This window comes from Amyelois transitella, chromosome 5 (genome assembly GCF_032362555.1).
Source record: "Amyelois transitella isolate CPQ chromosome 5, ilAmyTran1.1, whole genome shotgun sequence".
Lineage (NCBI taxonomy): Eukaryota > Metazoa > Arthropoda > Insecta > Lepidoptera > Pyralidae > Amyelois > Amyelois transitella.
In genome coordinates this window covers 7,038,229-7,055,295 of record NC_083508.1, presented here as the reverse complement: position 1 = coordinate 7,055,295, position 17,067 = coordinate 7,038,229, and the positions used below count along the sequence as shown (strand labels likewise).

General features: G+C 33.6%; 1 protein-coding gene across 1 annotated transcript; it reads right to left on the bottom strand.

Moving 5' to 3' along the window:
- Window positions 1–217: 217 nt before the first annotated feature.
- LOC106131808 (sorting nexin-29) lies at window positions 218–16,200 on the bottom strand. Its single transcript, XM_013331020.2, has 11 exons — window positions 15,941–16,200; window positions 15,514–15,680; window positions 14,053–14,180; window positions 13,609–13,750; window positions 13,210–13,316; window positions 11,686–12,412; window positions 11,315–11,438; window positions 10,782–10,955; window positions 10,478–10,618; window positions 9,905–10,032; window positions 218–2,545 (listed from the first exon to the last, which is right to left on the bottom strand). Exons 1-11 carry the CDS (start codon window positions 15,947–15,949, stop codon window positions 2,458–2,460), a joined length of 1,935 nt encoding a protein of 644 aa, XP_013186474.2. The 5' UTR covers window positions 15,950–16,200; the 3' UTR covers window positions 218–2,457.
- Window positions 16,201–17,067: the final 867 nt, after the last annotated feature.

The following is a 17,067-nucleotide window of genomic DNA, read 5'->3' as shown; positions in this document are numbered from 1 at the left end:
TGCTTACACCTAATATAGTGGGCTACATCGCCCGTTCACAAACTTTGAGCCTGGACTTATGTTGTGTCGAGGATCCTCCGTTTAAGACATAGTGGGAATACCCTTCATTAGTGTCTTTATAGACCAGAAGCTCTTTTAAGCGTTTTTGATGTAACGACGCAACGAATGATATATTTTTCTTCTAGGTAGATTGGGTATTCAAAAATCAACTTTTTTGATCTAAATAACATTTTTATTTCTTAATATCATAATATACATATGTTTTTAACATAAATTATTAGTTAATCTATGTAAAATAAATAAAACTTAAATGTTTTATAGTATATATCAATGTATAGAGTAGAGGTAGGGTTTCATGTTTTAATACTTGAATTTCTTTGTATTAAGTAATGTGATTGATATAAACGGTCTAAAGCTTCTTTCACGATATGACTTAAAATTTTAAAAATGATAACAAAAATCTTTTGAAAAAACAATCAAAATAAATACATAATTCTAGGATTAGGTACTTTTTTAAACATTTATTTTGTAGAACATAAATGAAAAATCTATACCTACCGAGTTCCTATCATGACCTGGTTTACCAAGTTGCATTGCTAATCAGTACTATGACCGTATTATAGATTCAGTTTTGTTATTGATTAGCAATGGCGCTCAGTAAACCAATGGACTTAAGAGGTCATAGTAACCCACTTGAAGTTGCGTGGGTCGTAAGCAAGATAGCTTCGCTGGTTTTTAATATAATTTACAATTAAAAACTACTTTAAATATATTTTATTATCACATAGTAATTGCATTATTTTACCTGGTCAATGGTCTGAGGCAAATTCGATTATTCGATCTCTCGTTTAGATGCGAATCAAGTTAAACTTATTTTATCATGTTTTATAATAAGTAATGATAACACAGACCATTTGCATACATATACATAGTGTATTTTCCTAATCTCTTGGTCTACTGAACTTACTTTTATCCCAAGAATCGAGATAAGTCTAAAAACGAGTCTATGAACTTTCATGTTATGTTTACAACAAGCAAAAAAGCAATAGGACGAATTGGAGATAATTTACATTAAAAGTAGGAGTAGTAGTATTTTCTAGGATAATAAGTAATACATAAATTAATATCTTATAATTATTATTTAAGACTGACTGACTAATAGTCAGTCTTGGAAAAGGTAAGGAATAAAAAAAATAGATTGGAAGGCCTCAAAAACGTGACACCATCAAATAATAATATTTTTAAACTGATTGATTAGCATAATTTTGTGGGTTATAATAAATTATAATATCTCAATCCTATACTTATTACCGTGTCGTCGAGAGGTCGTTTTCACTGACGATAACATCATCATTTTATATTTATAAGTATAAAAGTGATTATTGTAATATTTTGCATTGTATATCACAGAGTCAATAATAATATTGTACCCACCCACGGAAAAAATATAGATAATACGTTAGGTTATCATTATTAATTTATCTTTGATACTTTATACAAATTGCATTTATAACCTATATTTTAATAAGGAGAAGTACAGAATGATAAGCAAAGATAAGAGTAAGATTATCAAGTAATAGTTCTCTTCCAGAATTCGAATATAGCTTTAACTAGTAAGCTACGGCTTTAATTCATTCCTATATCAGCGTTTATATAACTGAACCATATTGTTATTGCATTAACAACAAAATATAAATTAACTTTTATGCACATTAAATCATCTACACTATGTTAAAAATTACCGCCTCGTGGCGGAAAACTATACAAAGAATTTTTATTTACCCGTGTAAATAATAATTCTTTGTATTTACAACATTTGGTACTCTTATAAAATTACAAAAATATGCACTTACTTAAGACCAAAATCCATACAATCTATTCGCTTTTGTTACAATATATATACAAACCAAAAAGTGAAAACAATAATTAAACTCTGTTCTTTATTAGTAAGACTATCATTACTAAATAGCATGCTGTTCTAAAATATATTTGATAACTTGATGATGAGTTAGGTATCATTTACATATTATAATATCAGCTTTGCTAAATAACTGGATAACCCTGTTATTTGCGATACTGTGATTCCATCTAATTACGACTTTAGTTTCGAATATAAAATACCGTGCACTACAAATATTTTAAAAAATGTATGAAACTGGAAATTATTAACCTATGTATACGTTTCTTACGTTGTAAATATCAGTAACTATTATTATGTAGTACTTATTTTACTCGGGCTTTTTGAAAACAGGACTAAATAATTACAGAATTATTAGTTCATTGCATTATGTCATACAGAAATATTATTCCTAATTATGTTTCGAAGCTAATTAATGTAATACCAATTGTGTTTGAAAACTCTTTCGAACTTATCCCAAACAATTGTCTATCGCATAATATGTAATGCTTGCCATATTTTTTTAGACTATACTCCAGATTACTCACCCTAACGCGGTCTTATATACCATCGTAAGTGGAAACAGATTCCGTCGACTGTTGGCGGTCAAGTGTGTGATTTAAACCGTTTTCTCTTGTTGATGATATGCTGAAAAAATAATAAGTACAGTAAGAAAATTACAGATTTCCGTTTAGAGATTAAACCTTAACCCTTAAGCTGTGAGCACTCATGCGATTTAATACATATATTTATAATAAAACAGGAAAATTTTCACTTTATATTTGCCAAAAATGTATAGATTTTTTTTTATGTTTTTCTTCTGCTTATAGTGTGTATTGTACTTTGTATACGCTAATCTTTGAAACTGCTAAAGGGGGTTTATTTTCTTCTTATTTTGAAAGGAAGGAGAGTGTGGAGGGAAAGGTCGGGGTGGGAAGACCTAGACGAACATATCTTGATCAAATTAAGGACGTCCTGGTGAAGGGTCAGGTCAAAAGTGCCCGAAACCGCCGAGCTTGCATGAAGAGAGTTATGAATGTGGATGAAGCAAGGGAAGTATGCAGGGATCGTGGCAAGTGGAAAGAGGTAGTCTCTGCCTACCCCTCCGGGAAAGAGGCGTGAGTTTATGTATGTATGTATGTATGTTATTTTGAAGCTAGGTTTATACCCTAAGCATCGTATAGGCTTTACAATTTTTAATTTAATTTATGAAATTTTAACATGGGTTCTGCAAAATGAAGCCTAGGCAGCCCATTGCGGTGTCTTAAGTTCGATTTTATAGTTAGTACATTATAAACATGTACCGTCCTCGGCAAATAATCCTGGCTATGATTCATGAGGGGGTCATGTTTCTCTGCCGATATCTGTACATATAAGCGAGAAACAATAAAAAAATTACCTGAAGAATTCTTCAGTTTTTTTTTATTTATTCAGATATAAAACAGTTATCAACAAAAAAAATTTATTAAAATTTTATTGTATACTAGCGACCCGCCCCGACTTCGCACGGGTGCAAAATTCGGAAAAAATTATACATAAAAACCTTCCTCTTGAATCACTCTACCTGTTACAAAAAACCGCATCAAAATCCGTTGCGTAATTTTTAAGATTTAAGCATACAGACAAACAGACTAAAATAGCGACTTTGTTTTATACTATGTAGTGAAAATACAAATGTATAGCACAATTGGCGGACTTAATGCTAAAAGCATAATCTACCAGTCAACCATTGGTTCTGACAGAGAACTTTATTTGGATCAAACTAAATAAATATATTTATACCTACACAAAATCAAATAATGATAATAAACATACATAAAAACTACAATAAATAAACAATATACATAAAAAACAGGTGCAGCGAGTGCAGGTTTTAGGTATTAAATACCCCCAAAAAGATTTTTTAATATATATTTATATACTATAAATTAGTTACTGTTTCTCGTTTCCATGAACATACCTACATTAAAACGACACCTTGGCTATATAAATTAAAACCATATGGTGTCAGACTTCTCGCAAGCGTGGTCGCATTGTTAAGATGCCCGGTTAAAATGCTTTATGCGCGTAAAGACACAAGTTTAAATACCACATCGGCGATAAACTGCCGTGTGGTTCCCGGCACAAATATAAAAAAGAATAGGACCACTCCACCTCTTTCCCATGGATGTCGTAAAAGGCGACTAAGGGATAGGCTTACAAACTTGGGATTCTTTTTTTAGGCGATGGGCTAGCAACCTACTATTTGAATCTCAATTCTATCATTAAGCCAAATAGCTGAACGTGGCCATTCAGTCTTTTCAAGACTGTTGGCTCTGTCTACCCCGCAAGGGATATAGACGTGACCATATGTATGTATGTACTAACCGATGCTCTTTCGGTGAGAGAAACATCGTGAGGAAACCAGCACATTCAGGCAACTGGATGTGTAATTATGATCCAATACGGGTTTAGGTTCCCGAGTCACTAGCCAGGAGGAAGTAATGGTAACGAGAAACATTTGCAAGAAATATTACACCCCATAGTTCCTCTTCGTCAGTGACCTTGTTTGAGAGAGGACGTGTTGCGAATATTACTATTACAAAAATTACAAAAGTGCAAGCTAATTATACAATTACATACTCAAAAATAAGTGTTGGAATCCCCTGTGTTATTGTGTTATGTGCTACGCGCTATTTAACTCCCACCCGGCGGCGTCAAGTTCTAGCTGGTGCGGGGATTGTTTCACACCCGCTGCGATAAGAGATAGTCGCCATTTTTCATCTCTTTCTTTATTGCGACGACGCGTCCGATCCTACACGATTGACGGCGAACGACAACCGAGCGGCCATCAATCTACGAGCTGCTACGACCCCGTGACGCAAGGTCTACGAAGCGCCTACGACACCACTGAGCTACGACTTGCTTGTAGCTGACACGCAAGTACCACTTTAAAATAAACACAGGATATTCTAATTCTAAGCAGTTAATTTGTACTGGGGTTATACAAACTACTACGCAAAATGTCTATTCAACATTCACCTCCTCAAATTAGATCGGAGACTGCTGGTTCTCGCAACATAACGTTGCTACAAGCGAGTGATAACATCCCTACCCGTACGCTGTCGGATTCCAATTTAAACATTACAATGCGGATGAACAACAAACGGCAACGCAGCGACAGCGAAACCAACACTACTGAGTTGTATACCGATTGTATTTCTCTGGGAGCATCGAAACAGGGCGAGGTACAGTTTACTGATACTCACACAGATAGATTCCAAGCTTTCCAACAAGAAATGTTATCGCTGATTAAAAACATGTTTTTGTCCCAAGAAAATGAAATTAAAAAAATAACTCCCACCTTAAATCAGATCCAAAATACGAACTCAAATATAGAAAAAGCCATATCTCATTTGACCTCACAAAATGAGGAATTAAGAAAGAAAATTGAACACCTGGAAACACAACATAAAAAGGATTTGGAATATGCGATTATTCTTGAAGACAAAATTGAGGAATTGCAACGCGAAAGTCGTAAAACTAATTTAGAAATCAAAAACGTTCCCAAATTCGCGGACGAATCGAAGGAAACTTTAATACAGATGTTCAAAGGATTATGCGAGACTGTGGGCTGTGATTTTGAAAAATCACAGCTTAAAGATATATACAGAGTTCGGCAAAAGAAGGGAGGTAAAAGCGACACTTCAATCATAATAGAAACCTCATCAACCATTCTTAAGAGTGAAATTCTCAGAAACTGCAAGGCGTACAACAAAAAACACAAGCAGAAACTTTGCGCTAGCAACCTGGGCTTGAGAAGAAAGGAAGACACTCCAATTTTTGTGTCGGAGCAACTGACAGCTAAAGGCTCCCGTTTGTACTTCCTGGCTCGCGACCTCGCTAGGTCAAGAGAATACAAATACTGTTGGACTTCCTACGGTAGGGTATATCTGCGAAAGTCTGACAGCTCGCCTGTTATTATTATTAGACAAGAAGCTCAGGTGCAGAGCCTCATGGCGGTTGATTGACTAGGCTCAGTGACATATACTGGGCTATTGCGTGTTTCTGTCTTACTCATAGTACCTAGTCCGTTAATTTTTCATTTTTTAATTGGTAGTTTAGTTGTATTCATTACTTTGCGCATGTGGTTATTTCATTGTTCATCCATTTATCTCAAACAACAAATGTGCATAGTCAAAGCTGGTATTCAGAGTTTAATGTATAGTTCAAAACAGACTTACTTACAGATGCAATATTTGACGGAAAACAGATATGATGCCTACTACGATTATATTTTTTATAGGCACGTTTTAATTACTTTTTATGAATTACGAAAAAGTCTTATATTGTACTTAATTATTTTCTGCATGCATCAGACTCTTCGTATCAATAAACAAACAAATACATTCTATAAATATGAAAGTGGCTGGGGGATACATAAGATTCCCTTTTCGCTAATGAATAGATATCGAATAAATTTCCATGTTATTTTAAACTCTGAAGAGCATTTAAACAAAATATTTTATAGATTGGTATATTACAAGTGTTTATTTCCCAATATAATGACATGCATCATTCTACTAAGTTGTAATTATGGATAGTAACTTTACTAATATGGAGGAAATAGACAAAGTCAATATTGCAGAATCAGAGCAGATCTCTATGAATGATTTCATAATAAGGCCTTGCATCACAAGTAAAAACGAATATACTATTGTTTCACAAAATATAGTAAGTATATATAAAAATTTTGATAACCTTCTTGTTAACTTATCGCAATTTAAATTTAGAATTGACGTCATTGTTCTGAGTGAATGCAGAATAGACGATGCCAAACCAATTCCACAGCTTGAAAACTACATATCTTATCACTCCACTAACCATATTAATCAGTGCGATGGAGTAGTCATTTACGTAAGAAAAAGTCTCAAAAATAGCGCCAAAGAAATCAAATTAAATAACGCTTCATGTTTACAATTAAATTTACCGAATTTAACTATACTTGGTGTATATAGGTCGCCATCAAATAGAATCGCAGAAAATTTCATATTATCATTAGACTCGCACTTAAAATCTTTAAAAAATCGTAAACAGGTGGTATTGGCGGGTGATATAAATATAAATCTGATAGCTAAAGCCAATGAAGAAAGTCAAAAAATAAAAAATAGACAATCTTATCTAAATATGCTTGCCCTACATGGTATCCTTCCTGGCCACTCTTTACCTACTAGGGTAAACTCCTGTTTGGATCATTTCATGCTGAAGCTGAATGACAAGAAACATATAGCTTCCATATTTATTCTCGACACAACAATTACTGACCACCGCCTGACATTACTAAAATTAAGCAATACTAACTCTTTTAACAAAAACAATGAAAATATTAGAAGCAAAAAAACCACAGACTACGAGAAATCCCTTAATTATTTAATTGAAAATAATTTCGCGGAACTGATCTCAATTAGCGATCCTATAAAACTGGCAGATATAGTTACAGATAAATTAAGACAATGTATTCTTGAAAATACCACATCTAAACTAATTCCATGCAAAGACCGTATCATAAAGCCTTGGATCACTCCTGGCATATTACGCTGCATCAGAAATAGGAATGACATGCAATCTAAACTTAAAAATGATCCATCAAATGAGGTATTAAAAATAACTTACAAACGTTATCGTAACTATTGTAACACATTACTACAGAATTTGAAAAGAAAGTACGAGCGTGAGAAAATCTCTAAAAACAACGGAAATCCTAGATACCTTTGGAAAGCCATTAATTCGATAACAAATAGAAATAAAAATACAAACAACAACTTGAATCTTTTACACACCCTTTCTACACCTGAAGCATCCGTGAATTGTGCAAATGATTATTTTGCGAACATAGGAACGGTAATGGCACAAGATTTATTGGACAAATTTCCTTCATCAATTAGTCAAACTCTTAATGACCCTTCAGCTTCTCATTCGTCGTCGTTTGTGCTGTTGGATACGGACTGTGAGGAGGTTTATGAAATTCTAAGGGGACTTAAATCTGAGAGTGCTCCAGGCTGGGACAACGTGCCTTCTGAGTTTCTGAAATATGCTCATCAATTAATTGTTCCGATCTTAGTTCATTTGGCTAATCTTTGTTTTAAACATGGAGTGTTCCCAGCAGCTCTTAAACAAGCTGTTATTACACCGGTGTACAAGAGTGGTGACAGAGAAGATGTTTCCAATTACAGACCTATTTCCGTCCTGACTGCTATTTCAAAAATTTTAGAAAAACTTATTAACAAAAGACTTCTAAATTATCTGGAAAAGTATAACATAATTTCTAACTCTCAATTCGGCTTCAAAAAAGGGGTATCTACGGAGGATGCTATAATTGCGTTAACTTCTGTAATTGTTGAAGCAGTGGACAGTGGTAAGAAGTGCTTAACCTCATTTTTGGACCTCAAAAAAGCCTTTGATACCGTCTCTGTCCCTACTCTTGTGAATCGTCTTGATAAAATAGGAATAAGAGGTATACCGCTTGCTCTCCTCACTGACTATCTAAGGGACCGTAAGCAACGAGTCAAGTTGGGTACGTACGTGAGTGAGCAATCGGAAATCAGACACGGAGTACCGCAGGGGAGCGTGTTGGGGCCTACATTGTTTCTTATCTATATTAACGAGCTCTGTAACATGAAGGTCGATAATGGCCATATATTTTCTTATGCAGACGACACTGCAATAGTATTTGTGGGCAACTCCTGGAATGAAGTACGAAATTCAGCGGAGGCTGGACTTACTGGGGTAGCTAAATGGTTGAGGAGTAACTTGTTAACGTTAAATATGGATAAGACTAATTATATTACATTTACTAATTACAATAATACTCAACCTCAAAATGATTTAAATATTAGGATACACACATGTATGAATTCTCAAGATTGTTCTTGTAGCATGATCAGCAGGGTTGAAAAGACTAAATATCTAGGAGTAATGCTAGATCAGAGACTTACTTGGCACCAGCACCTGGAGCTTCTCACAAATAGATTGCGTAAATTGATGTGGGTATTTAAAACTCTGCGATATGTACTAGACAACAAATGGATTAAATTAATATATATTTCACTTGCCCAATCAATCCTAGGTTACTGCATTTCTGTTTGGGGAGGAGCTACAAAGACTGAATTCATTTTTCTCGAAAGAGCACAAAGATCCCTACTTAAATTAATGTACTTTAAACCTTACAGATACTCTACCTCTCAACTATACTCAGATTGCGATTTGCTTTCAGTTAGAAAGTTATATATTTTAAATACAACCCTTAAAAAACATAAATCTTTAAACTTTGATGCTAGTAAACTAAACAGAAGACGGAGATATAACGTGGCTGAGATAGTCCCAGTCAAAACCACCTATGCGCAAAGGCAGTTTAGAAGACAATCCTCGCACATATATAATCATCTCCATAGAAGTCTAGACATCTACCGAACAACTTCTCATGAATGTAAAAAAACTGTAACCCTATTTCTAAAGAGTAAAACTTATGATGAGACAGAATTGTTATTATGCGCTTAATATAACACTCAAGCACAATATCATTATACTAACTACCTAGATGTTGCTGGCCTTTAGGAATTGATTTATTTCTCAGTAGGTACCCTATGAAATCTCCCTACCCTCATTTATACTCGTAATATAAGTATGATAATCATTCAAGTGTAATACTGTATATTCTTGTTGGTGATTTGGTATCTATACTAGCTTAGCTGACAGGTTTATCTGTTTTTAATTTTTATTGTTTGTTATGTCTGTGTAAACTGTATGTAATAATTGTACAATGTTGTTATTGTTAAACATGATTAGTGAATTTGTAACAAATCAGTGTAAACAACTTCTTTGGAAGAGCGGGCTCTCCAAACACAAGTATTTTATACTTAAATGGAGGACCCAATCATATATGAGCTATTGTAAAAAAGAGTCTAATAAAGATATTTATTATTATTATAGTTACATAGATGACATATTAGTGAGAAAACAATGAATTACCCGAAGAACGGCAGCAGAGTGACGAGGTGCGCTCGGCTGGTGCACTGTCGCAGCTCGGGCAGCACGAGCAGCACGTGGCGGAGGTACGCCTGTAGAGCCACGCGCCGACACTCCACCACGTGCGCGTCCTGTTTCACACCACAGTAGAATATGACTTGCATCACATTATCATTTTTTATATTAATACATATGTATAATCAAACATTATAATTATTATTTATTTGATTAAAATGGATTGAGGGACACTTTTGAAAATAATAAATAAAAACCATTTTTTTTTTCAGATTTATCGTAGTTAGAATGAACTCAAGGCATGAGTTTGACATAATTATGAACATATTATTTTATGTCAAAATCACTTTTGACAACATGTTGATTTTATCGCAAATAACACGGCTATTTAACATGGCTATTCTTGAAGAATAGTTGGCGCTGTTTCATTTAATAAATTTCTACAATGAATACAAGAAAGTATAAATAATTATTTCGATGTGGCCCTCGTACACGCTTTGTTACCTATGTTAAGCTAATTATGAGATCTCAGTTATGACAGAATAATCAAAATTAACTTACTCGCTTCCTTAAAGTTTTCTTTGGTGGAAATTTGTAAGTTGCTATATCTGGATGACATTTTTTCAGTTGTGTGTGCAATTCGTGGAATTTTGCATATCTGTGATACACGTTCCATTCTTCTTGGCCAAGCTTTAAAAAGATCTGAGTAAAAAGAAATACTTCTTGAAATAAATTTGCATTGCTTGTTAAGGTAATTAAAAACAACTGAAATACGAATGTATCAAGAACAAAAAAGTTTATAGCAATATATGTATATACAAACAGCTTTTTTAAGAAAAATAGCAAAACGCGTTTCATGTCTGACCTGGTATACGTGATAGGAATGCGTTTTCTTTCCCACAAGGAACGCACTGGGAATGTGAACTTTGACGTTGGACTCTGGGTAATCCAGGATTTCGCACGACGTCTCCTCCAGCTCCCGGAGTCGCCTCTGGAGGTGCTGGTTAAACTCCATAAGCTCTGCATGCATTTCTGCTACCTTTACAAACAAAGTTAGTGTGTCGTAAATTCTTATTTCGGGAAAACTTCTTGCACCCCAAGACGGGACCACATAAGGCATTTACATGCCAAACAAATGTTAAGACCCATATATTATAAAAGCAAAAGTTATTGACTACGTTTTACTCTTTCGCTCATAACCAACAGAACTAACCTCAGAAAACTTTACAGTAATATAGCTTATATTTAACACAGATTCGAGATGACTTTAGGAGTAACATGGGACTGCTTTTATTTGGATGCAATTTGCTCTCTATCATTTTTTCCAAAGAGAAAGAAAGAGAGAGATAAAGATATATGCTAGATAAATCACAATATATTTTTTTTCAATCATGTTACCTGCACTAGCTTCTTTTCATACTGACTCACTTCTTCGTTCTCACTTTCACCATTTTTTAAAGCTATACCCAGTTCCACAGCCGACATATACTGTCTCAGTTGATCTTTTAATCTGTCATTTTCTCTGAAAAAATATTTTTTTACCTTATCACTTTTCAATAAAGATAAACATTTGTTGATTATAAATTAAATAAGCTTTGATTATCATGCTGTTGCTTTATGCTAAAAAACGCGGACAAAAGCTCTTTATAATTTTAAAAACACATTCGCTTTGGCTAACTTTGCAAAAATTAAAAGGTGTTGAGGAAGTTTCTCTTAAAAGTAATCGGGTGTAAATGCTCAAAATACTACTTAATGTTTAGGACACTTACTTGCTTAAATCCATTACTACTTTTTCTAATTTCTGTATCTTCTCCTTACTAGCTATTTCGATCTGACTACATTTCAACTGTAAATTTAAATACTCCTTTTCTTTCATTCCATATAAAGTATTAACATGTTTATCTTCAGGTACACTTTCATCTTCAGTAAAGCAAAGTTCGAGACACGACGTGCTGCCATTTATACTGCCAGCAACCTCCTCACTGTCACTCTCTGATATTTTCATATTATTTATACTTAGTTCCGAAACATCGTCTCTTATAACGTTATTCGTGTCTATACTATTAGATGATGTGAATATTTCTTTGGCGCATTCAGATAACCTGGAGAGAATCTGTGATGGGCTATCTATCCCTTTCACACTTTCAGGGAAAAAGTGCCGTATGCTACTTTTGTACTCGGTACTGGTCGGTTCACTGCTGGAAGCGACTTGTACCACTTTAGGGTCAGGCGAATTTAGGCAAGTGGCAGGCGCGCTATTCCAACTAGATCTGTCGCCTTGTGGTGGTATAGGCTCAATTCTTTGTTTTGGTTTATTAGTTTGTTCATTTTTATCAAATGATATGACTTGTCTCAATGGTTTCCTTTTTAAATTACTAGACCTTACTGGCGTCGGTAATGGTATAACTGGTTCCGCTTTATTGATTTGGCTGGCGTGCTGCGTGTCATTCAATTCGGCCCTGTCGATTGATAGCGCGAACAATATGGATGATAACCCTGTTACAAAAATAAGTAACGCGTATTACCGATAGTGAAGATGTGAATGAATATTGCCTACTTTTTACGTTTCAAAATTATTGAACCTGATCAATGGGGCCTGATTTGACGGCCTCTGTGGCTCAGCGGTAGTACGCTTGTCTGCGACACCGGAGGTCCCGGGTTCAAATCCCGGTCAGGGCATGATGAGAAAAGAACTTTTTCTAATTGGCCTGGGTCTTGGATGTTTATCTATATAAGTATTTATTATAAAATATAGTATCGTTGAGTTAGTATCTCGTAACACAAGTTTCGAACTTACTTCGAGGCTAACTCAATCAGTGTAATTTGTCCCATATATATATATATATAATGGGGGCAACAGCTTACTCTAAAAACAAAACTATTTATCAGTTCCTTAAAAGTTCATTTGTATTTTATTTTAATGACGTTTAAATGTTTTTGTTCTCGGGATTACTCCTTACAAATTTGTTATTTTACAAATATCAATGTTAACTAGCGCACCGACTAGGCACAATTTATACATTTAAAGATATATATTAAGTATTTATAGATATAAAAATAAAAAATTCTCAGAAAACAGAAACAAAATCCATCCACACCTTTCTGAGATTAGCGCACACATACATACATTGAAAATAGGAGGACTTTATAATATGCCAATTAATTTTATGATAGTTCTCTGTAAAGTGAATTCAGATGAAAATAAAAATACAAATATATAAACATAGATGTAGTCTCTGCCACCGCTCTAGGAAAGAGGCGTGATTATGTATATACAACAATGGTTTATTTACCTGCTGCCATATTTGGAAGTAAATTAGATGATTCAGGGTCCCTTACTAATGACCCTTCTTCATAATACTCCATTAGAAGACCATGAGTAATCCAGCTATGAAGGTATCTATAAACATCACCATAAAATACAATATTTTATCAAAGAACAAGTTATCATAACTTGTTCTTTGATAAAATATAGTAATTAGTTATTAATTACATACATTTTACAATACATGATCATGTAAATGACATTGCAATATGACCCTAAACACAGTACTAATACTCTATATTTTGATTTCATATAATCTTTATCCAGAACAATCTGACCATACCATAAAATAATACAAATATTTAATGTAAATTATAATTTAAAAAAACTTGTTGTCTCATGAATAAGGTTATAATGCAAGGATTACCTCTCTAAAGATCTTTCATTCAAAGCAGCACGTAAGAAAGCTCTAAAATATCCCAGTGGTGTGTTGATGTTTGTCAATATTTTGAATCTCTCCTTCTCATGTTTTGTCAAATGTAGGCATGTATAACTCCATAGTGAATTTCCTAAAAGGAATAAAAATTTGACATAAAACAACAAACAAAAACAAAATATAATTTTATAATGTTTTTAGAGAACATTCATAATTCATAGAATTTTCTACTTTCAATGACATCAAGGAAGGAAGAAAAAAAAACATGTGACAACCACTTTTCTTTCCATTCCAAAGATTCTTTACCATAATTTGGTATGGGCTAGTAACTTGTCATCAACATAACAGAATGTCTCAGCCCTAGTTGAAAGGTACTCATTTCTTAATTTTGGATTATGTAGTAATAATTTTAAATACATAATTATCGCAACATACCAATATTTACAATGTTGAATGTGAAGTTTAACCCTGCTGTGACCAATGTCTGCAGTGCAGAGTTGGACAAGTTGGTCCGGATGCCATGACTCAGAACTTTTTCCCACTTATCACAAAGAAGAGTTATTCTGTGAAAACAGAGTGTTATTATATGAAAATGTTAGTGGTACTAAACTGAATATTCTATATATATTATGTATTTACGTTTTTGATGGCAAATTTTGGGCAATAATGTTTCAAAATACCAATAATCTCGTGCAAATGGATATATTGCCTGGTCTGATTATGTGCTGGTGTTGAGGGATATATTTGTCTGATATAAAAGAAATGATTTGCTTATTGATTTATTGTTGTGTGATTGATTTGAAAAGAGATTTTGACTAAATTTATTGTCTTATGTCTCAACCTCACTGTAGCTTTGGCATCAATTATAGAGGTGTAGCATGATAAAAACCAGAGTGTTCACACAGCCTTATATGGGTTATCTGCACTATTAATAAAGAGAAAAGAATTGTATGTAACAAATAAACTTAAAAACTACTGAATGATTTCAAAAATTATTTTTTGCATTAGAAAGCTACATTATCCAAAAAGCAGATTTGGCATTTTTTTGAAATAAATAAGATTTCAGACAAATTAATCAATATTTATAAAGTAATTCGGGGAAAAAAGTGCTTCCTTGCCTGTGCTGGTCACACGGTTGATTATATTAGGTTCCTACATATGAAATTGGCATTTTGCAAAAAAACTTTTGCCCTTTAATTAGATTTATAGATTCTTAAATTACCTGAAATTTAAATGCGCATTGTGAATTATTTAAAAGTAGGTACATACTATAGGCCATGGCTATAGAGCGACGGCGACGGGTTTGATTGGGAACAGTGCATGTGGAGACACAGTTGTGTCATTAGTTTTAGTGTTAACAGATGGTCTAACACTGATTTTCGATGGGAAATATTTTGATAAAAATATAAATATGTATATATATATGGGACAACTTACACAGATTGAGTAAGCCTGGAAGTAAGTACCAGACTTGTGTTATGAAATACTAACTCAATTAAACTATATATAATAATAAATACTTATAAAAATAAACATCCAAAACCCAGTCTTATCAAAAAAAGTTCATTTCTCATCATGCCCTGGTTAGGATCGAACTGGGGAATTCCGGTGTCAAAATGTCAAAATAATGGTACTACTGCTGCCCCACAGAGGCAGTCATATTTATATATTTAAAACTTTATTGAGCCTCAAAGGTATAATAGGTGAACCTAATTCTAATAGCATTCTCTACCAGTCAACCTTTAGTAAACAGAAAAATGAAATGATATAAAATTTTTTTATTCATAATCGTACATAAATAAGAATATAGAAAATCATTAATAAATATTATTCACATAACTAATGGATTATGATTCATTCTGCCATTTGCGAAAAAAATATATAACTTAAACTTACCTTATATCATCCTCAGTAGCCAGTTCAGATTTGCCTCCAAAACGATTTTGAGAATTTTGTACACAGTTCAGTAGTTCTTGCAATGTTTGTTTGCCATTTTCAATCCTTTTTCTAACATCTTCTTTGTTATCTATAGCATTAACTAATGTATTCAAAATTTTGCTGTTCTGGAATTTAAAATATTGTGAAATTATTTGGAAATGCACAAGCACAGGGACTTTGGAAATGGCAAGTGGGAAGATGTTAAGTAAACTCCAACCTAAGTAATAGGTTGCCAGTAGCAGTAGTAGTAGTAGCCAGTAGTTCTTAACCAGTGCTTGGTAATCCTGACCTTCGAACGAAACGTAAAGTAATATGGATAAATGGGGGTTTCATTCTTACAAGTGATATTAAATAAATAAATATTAGACAAATATATATTACATACCATTGTCATACATCAATAATTTTCAACAAATTTTAATAGGAACATAAAATGTTCGAAAACATTGTGTAGCGAATTACCGCAACTTTATTATTTCAAGTATAATTTGTTGTGGTTCTTAGGTCTCACTGTATATTGGTTTGTGTTTGAATGACATAGATTTCATTATTTTAAAATATTTTAGAAACATTTACTGATCACAACAAGAAACAAACGAATCGAGTCGAATTACAGAATAATGACGAATTATTTGACATCAGCTGTCAGCGGCTGGCCTGTCACTGTCTCAAATTTTAAAGAAGAGCTTGAATTACCGTAAAAAATTGGTATCGTTATAATTAATCAGGGTTACCGTTATGCTGGGTAACGATATTTTTCGTTTCATTTACCGTTATACTCATATAACATTATCAGTTAACGGTAAGAGCTATCCTTAAGACTATTATTTTACATTTTACATGACGGTAACGATATTCATAACGCTAATTAAACACGTTATTTAGAGAGTCAATTGGTATCGTTATATAACGTAATTTTGTATCGTAATACAATGTTATATGATTACATTACCGATATAACGGTATTAGTCACAACTTTTAGATAATAACGTCATACATCGTTACTTTTAGTGCTAATTCGAAGGAGGATATAGAGGGAGCGATGATTAGGGCTTCACCGCCACAAGAGAAGATCTTTCGCTAGTCTAGTTGTTATGCTTGGCCACGGCCACGGCTCCGACGATGTTTAGTCGGATGAAGTAATTTTGCTCTAATTCGTGAAATCTTTACTTGCGCGATTTGGCGTACGCGCTATGATAGGCTTGGTGGCATGTGACGTTTGCCGCCACAGATTTTTCACTGCTTGAGCGCGTCGTGTCTAGTGATGTGCCAACTCGGAAAAAACAAAACTCGATTTAACCCGAGTTAAAATCCACATAATTCTGGTTGAACTTGAATTACGTAACTTGAGTTAACTGGATGGACAAGTAAAAATTTTTTTTGAGTTTTTTCCTAATTATTCCCTCAGCTTGGCATAAATACGTTAATAATGGGAAAAGACATTATATTTTTATTTTTTCAATTCTTTATATCTTATATTATTTATTTATAATGTATTGGGAGAGTTATACC

Excerpts from the sequence above, each read along its gene's own strand:
- LOC106131808 (XM_013331020.2), bottom strand. Across the intron at positions 14,181-15,513 it reads GCTACTGAGGATGATATAAG|AATAACTCTTCTTTGTGATA; the intron begins GTAAGTTTAAGT and ends CTGTTTTCACAG. Across the intron at positions 13,317-13,608 it reads AATGAAAGATCTTTAGAGAG|ATACCTTCATAGCTGGATTA; the intron begins GTAATCCTTGCA and ends TGATGTTTATAG.